The sequence below is a fragment of the Amblyomma americanum genome, chromosome 5, assembly GCF_052857255.1.
Source record: "Amblyomma americanum isolate KBUSLIRL-KWMA chromosome 5, ASM5285725v1, whole genome shotgun sequence".
Lineage (NCBI taxonomy): Eukaryota > Metazoa > Arthropoda > Arachnida > Ixodida > Ixodidae > Amblyomma > Amblyomma americanum.
In genome coordinates this window covers 44,670,686-44,676,640 of record NC_135501.1, presented here as the reverse complement: position 1 = coordinate 44,676,640, position 5,955 = coordinate 44,670,686, and the positions used below count along the sequence as shown (strand labels likewise).

The 5,955-nt window shown below is 48.3% G+C and overlaps 1 protein-coding gene across 1 annotated transcript; it reads right to left on the bottom strand.

Annotated features, from left to right (window-relative positions):
- Window positions 1-375: 375 nt before the first annotated feature.
- Window positions 376-1,140, bottom strand: LOC144133818 (xaa-Arg dipeptidase-like). Its single transcript, XM_077666905.1, has 2 exons — window positions 1,080-1,140; window positions 376-707 (listed from the first exon to the last, which is right to left on the bottom strand). Exons 1-2 carry the CDS (start codon window positions 1,138-1,140, stop codon window positions 376-378), a joined length of 393 nt encoding a protein of 130 aa, XP_077523031.1.
- Between the last annotated feature and the right edge of the window lie 4,815 nt (window positions 1,141-5,955).

Here is a 5,955-nt window from a genome sequence, read left to right as displayed (position 1 = left end):
TGGCTATCATCGTTGGGGAGAGGGCGGGTGGGTAGAGTGGCACATGCGCTGTACTCGGACAGGAACCAAAGCTGGCGTTTGGGCAGTATTCCAAGGTAGGCCTGCTTGAGGGAGGGCGTAGATGGCACTGGGTCGACTCGAGTGATCCGGCCGACTGGGGTCCGGCCGGGATGCACAAGCAGGTGTTGTTGCTCCATGGCGGATATGGCGATGGTACCGGCAGGAGGGTGTTGCCGATCGCCCAGCTCGCTTCAGCACAAGCACCAGCCGGCGGAATGAAAGGCACGAGCGCAAGCGCCAGCACCTGCACGACAAGAAGGCGACGCAGGTGATCGTACGTGGACATCGTTGCAGTGCTGCCGCATAGCTGAAATATCATTGCTGTAGTTCTGCTTTCAATGGCAACCGTAAGGCTGTGAACTCCACGCGTGCTTCTCGCATTAGCTGGGCGTCGGTGAGCAGGTCGAGCACAGTGAGCGCGAGTATCTTGGCGGTCGTGAGCGTGGGCGGCTGAGACGTAGCGGCGTTGTCCAGGAAGGAGAACTCACGGGTGTGATTGGCCGCGCAAGCAGCCTGCGACCTCTGCTTTCTTTGGCCAATGCCAAAGACGGCGTGAAGTTTGGGCACGCGGTGCGACACGTTGCCGCAGTCAGATGACGCGCCGGAAAATGGAAGGTTTTGCACGAAGTCTTCGGCGAAGGACACTCCTGGACGAGAATGAAAAACAAATTAAAATAGTCAAATATTTGAAAAGCCTTTCAAAGTACCTTCTCTGGGTGGCTGATAAACGCAGTCTAGCTTGCAAGCAACCGGTTGATAAACGGGAGCACAAGTAATTAGAGAACAAATATATGCGCTTCAATAAAAATTGTACCGAGGGTGCGAGTCTGGGGATGCGATAGAGCAGCGGCGGACCGGTTGAATGAAAGACAGACTATCATCGAAGCTTTTAAAAGCCATATCAAATTATTATGACATTAGTTGTCTGTAATCACAACGAAAAGGCGCTGCTGTAGAAAAGCTGCTTCCCCAGTCACCACTACCCCCTCCCCAACCTCACCCCGCGGCAACTAGCTCACCAAGGGCATGCCCGTGCTTGCGATAGGCGCCAGCGATGGCGCTGTTGTGGATGTCGTGCATGTACGGCACCTCTCCTTCAATGGCCACCGTGCAGCCCGTAGCGCTGGCAGCCGCTCAAAAGCAGGCCTCCACTCTGCCTCGCAGCTGCAGCAGCTCGGCGCTGGTCTCGGTGGGGACGATGTAGTGTAACACGATTTCCTCGGAAATTACGTTTGCATCCTTCTCCCCTTGCGCGATGACACCTGCCTGCAAGTGAGTCCTTGTTTTCAACATGAAATAGCATTATGTTTCATTCTACGCTACCTCAGAGCACCACCGTTTCAAAGTTCGGCTAAAGTAGATGCCTCAACCAAAATTAATGAGTGTAGATTTCTGTCACAAATATGTTTATTTGCGAAAAAAAATCTTTCCAAGCGGCCCGACCTAGAGTACATCCAATGTTTGCGCAGGACATTCAGCTATTTCCAAAACGTTACGAACATCTTTCACCGTTTGTAACTCGTATTTGTAGCATGAATCGTTACATTACATATATATTAAGCGGGTGCACTAATAACGCAAAGTTCTGCGCTAAGGGCGCTGGCAGTGAATGCTTGCGAGCACAAGGGACGCCATACCATTTTTTACGTGCCGGGTGATACTAGCCCTAAACAAGCTCATGAACCCGATGATTCGACAGCCAGGATTATGCCACCCTGATGTAGTACTTGGCCACAGCCTCTTATATGAATAAAGCAATTAACCTCCTGTCCCCAGCCGCCAGCTGCTGCGGAGCGACTGACCAAGGAAGTGGACAGACTTCTGATGCGTCTGAAGGCGCTAATTCCCTAGCTCCGGAAAGGTTGCTATTGGAATTAGAGGTTTACAACATGTAACGCCATAACATTATCCAGTGAGGCTAGTCTAGAAGGGCTAATCGATGAACTAATGGGTATTAAATGCGGTTCACAAAGAGCGTAAACGGTGGGCACGTACTAAGGTAACATGATTTAGTGGACAAAGGCGAAAGGAAGCAGTTGGTTTCTTGGTTAATAAGGATATAGATGGTAACATAAGAGGAATTTTATAGCATGAGCAAGATGGTAGCAGTTATTACTTATAATAAGAGGTAAAATTGAAAGTACTGCAGACCTGCGCCTGAACTTTCAGTGATGAATGTATAGAATCGTAAAGAGTAAAGCAAAAGCGCAGTACACTGTTGTGCTGAGCGAATTCAATGCCATGGTAGGCATGATTAGGCAGGTAAACAGGCTTAGGTTCTATGGCTTAGGTTCTGGAATGGCAAGGGAGAGTTCTCTGTACAGTTCGCCGAACGAAATAATTTAAGACTCATGAATAGCTTCATTAGGAAACGAGAAAACCGGAATAGGGCGTGGAAGACCTCGAATGGCGAAGACTAGCAGTGAAGTAGACTTCATATTGTGTCTGCATTCAAGCATCATGCAGGATGTGGCAGTCCTCTACAAGGTAAGACGTAGTTATATAACACAGTCAAATCTCGAATTCGCCTTGATTTCTATAAGGAGCGGAAGAAACTAGTGAAGAGGAAGCATATAAACAGGTTTGCGGAATAAAGGAATGCAGAGAAATTGATGATGTTGCTTCAGAACGGGTATTCTGCAGTAAACAAGGAAGCCGACCTTAATGTAAGTAATTAATGATAATCTCTCCCAATTAATACTACGAATTGCGCAACAATAACCAGTAGGACAGCTAGACAAGATACTGGTAAACTCTCTTGGGAGGAAAAACACCTGATTAAAATACGCGGAAGGATGTTAGCTTCTAACCAGATAGATAGAACAGAAGTGGCAGAGCTGTCAGAGTTCATTAATAAGCTTAAAGTAACAGGCAATAGGCAGTAAAATAAGCACAGAACCGACCATGCTGCAAGGAACAGATGTACAGTAAAAGCGGTCAGAAGGAAACTGGACAAAGGCAAAATTCAGATGTTGATGCCAGGAGACAAAGAGAGCAATGACTTTACCACTCTGGATAAGACAGTAAGGTAGCCGAAGAGTACAACACAGTTATGCACCTTCCTCTCTGCCAACCATGTCAGTGGGAGATGCTGTTTACTAATCACTGAGACGAAAATGACTTCGAGCAACAGCAGGCTTGCTTCCGAAATAGTAGGCTTGTCGAAAAGCTATCTGCGCAGAAAGAAACCTTGCGGGAGCCATTCCTTTTCCGCATTGCTCGGGATGAGCTACCTGGTTCTCACAAGCCCAACTAGTCGCTTCTGGTAAAAGCATCAACAGCTTCGAATGCAACCGTATTGCCAACACATTACCCAATTAGGTGTCTCTGGGATTTCTTTAAGCACATTCGTTCCTCGACCACCATTCCGCTCCAGTGCGTTCTCCTCGAGAGGCGCGTTTCGCAACAGCCGCATTAGACAAGAGGAATTTGGCAGAGGCAAAATCAGATATGCCCACTAACAGGCAACAGGGCCAAATTGAATTCCAGTGTTGATCAGATAGTTAAGGTAGCGAGAATTACTAGACATATCTATGCAGTAATCGCAATAATAAGCCAAATGACAATAGATGCAGTAGTACGCAGAAATTGGACATTCCGCCGACAATCATATTGAAAGTAAACAATTCCTTAGAAGCAATACAAAAGGGGAAATCAGCCGCTGAGGATTAAGTAACGACATAAGTGTTGAAGGATGGTTCAGAGATTGTGGTATAAAAGCTGGCTACCCTGTGTACGCAAGGGCTCATGACATCGAGTCGTTGGAATGGCGCTCACATATTTTTAATTTATAAGGAGAGGGACGTCAAGGACTTTATAGTCTAAAGACCGATCATCTTAATTGCAGACGTATACAGTGTGTTTAATATGCAAATCGGGCATGGAATCAGAGCACTTTTTAGTCAAAAAAATAAACATATTTTCTACCTGAAAGCATAATCATCAACAGACAAAATCCACACCATCAGTCAGGTGATAAAGAAATGGTCACAATACACCGAAACCTGTATTGTCACGTAGTGAATAGGTCACGAGAAAGCATTTCATTAAGTGAAACTTCACCAGACTGCAGGCATTGCGTATCCTGAGTGGAGAAGAGCGATATGTAAAAGCACTGTAAATATAAGTGGTGGCTGCACAGACACTACAGCACTTCACCGAGAAAGTGATAAGTACCAAATCAGCAAAGATGTCAGGAAGGTCGACACGATCTCAGTTCCATTCAAGTCTTGTTTACAGGAGGCGTTCAGAGGTCTATACTGGGAAGAGTTGCGGATAAAAGTGTCGCCCGACGTACAATATGCATATGGCAACTGCGGTGGAGACTCAGGGTGGTAGAGTCACCTTTGTGTGGTACCTCAAGTAAACCGTGGAAAACCTGTTTCCCCCCTCCGTCTTTACTCGGCCGTCCATCTTCACCATCATAAGATCCCTCTGGGGGGAAGCGGTAGCAGCCACTGGGGCATCATGTAGACGGCTACGCGGCAGTCCGCGGAGCCGGCAAGAGTCACCATGGATCCGACCACGTCGCGAGAGGTTGTGGAGGCGTGATCTTGTCACCTCCCGCGGCAGACGCGCGGGAAGATCCTGCGCCCTGCCGATGGACTTCTGGTTCCAGGTAGCGAAGCGAATACTGCAAATGCGCGCTTTCGCCGCATTTCCCGGCAAGTGCCCGGGATGGCATTGCCCCAGAAATGCGGCGCGCACGGGAAGTCCGGGCCGCTATTCTTATCATGTGTAACGTTTTTCTGCTCATACCGCCGAAGTCGCACGCTTACTGCAGCCAGTAATTCGGAAACCCTTAGCCTTCGTCTTCCAAGGAATGTCTCGCTGATGTTTTATAGATATCTGGCACGCTCTGTGCAATATATTCAAGTCTAATAAAAAGCATCTCTGTGCTAAGGTCTTGTTGTAGTCTCTCCCTGTGTTCCAATCGAGCACGAACCCCTCCGCGGTTAGCGAGTGAGAATGCAGCATCCGCGGAGTGGCAGTGCAGGGTACAAGACTGTCCCGATAATACCACACTGGCAGCCCAATGAGTGGCAAGCGCTTGGTACGAGAGATGACATTAAGTTCGCTTCGAGGAATTCCCGCCTGGACTTTAACAGCTTTCGGCCTGACCCGAATTCGGAGTTGCGAGCAAGGGTAATATGATTTCTTTACAGAGAGGTGAGCGGAATAGCCGCATGAAAAAGTTGCAATGCATGTTAAGCTCTTATTCAGCAAATTTTTCTAGACAGCTTCGGAATGTACTGCCACAAGGTCAGCACACGTTCAGCAAGAGACACAAAGCAGTGGCAGCGAGGGGACGCATGCTCACAACGTCTGCCTCCTTTCTTTGTTGTTATCACCTTGCCCCATCAGCTACCAGACCAAGCCAAACGTCACGAGTTGCAGAAAAACCTCAGCAGCGAGCAGTCTTCTATGAAAGCCTAATAAACTTTGGGCCAGGAAAAAGAGTCCTCTTCTGTTTTTGTTGTTCTTCGCATACCCGCCGTTTCGCCGTAAATACGGTTACACGTGACGTGCGCTAACCGGAGCTCGAAATTCATGGCCTATACCTCTAAGCAGCTTACCGGCTTAGCAAAAACCCCACAACACCAGATGAGGACAACAAAGCGGTACGAGTAAGGGATATGCGTTCAACGCCCGCAAAGCAAGCGCGACGACTCTACGTGAGACGCAAGAGCCGGCATCGGCGCGTAACAAGCACGTTTCATTGCGCAACCAGTGAGTGCTCAGGGATTGTTCCCGGCGCCCCCGCAAATCTATTCGAATGAGCAAATGCAGGCAAACTACTCCGAGTTGCTAGAACCTTACTTCGATGCCAATATAATCACCGATGACATTCGCGAACGCGCAATTCTCATTGCATGTCTCAGCCCAGAGATATAC

What these genes read in the sequence shown, in the direction of transcription:
- LOC144133818 (XM_077666905.1), bottom strand. Translation starts at nt 1,140, where the DNA reads ATGCACGACATCCACAACAGCGCCATCGCTGGCGCCTATCGCAAGCAC. An exon ending in CAAGCACGGGCATGCCCTTG is followed by an intron (nt 708 to 1,079) that starts GTGAGCTAGTTG and finishes ATTCTCGTCCAG; the next exon opens with GAGTGTCCTTCGCCGAAGAC.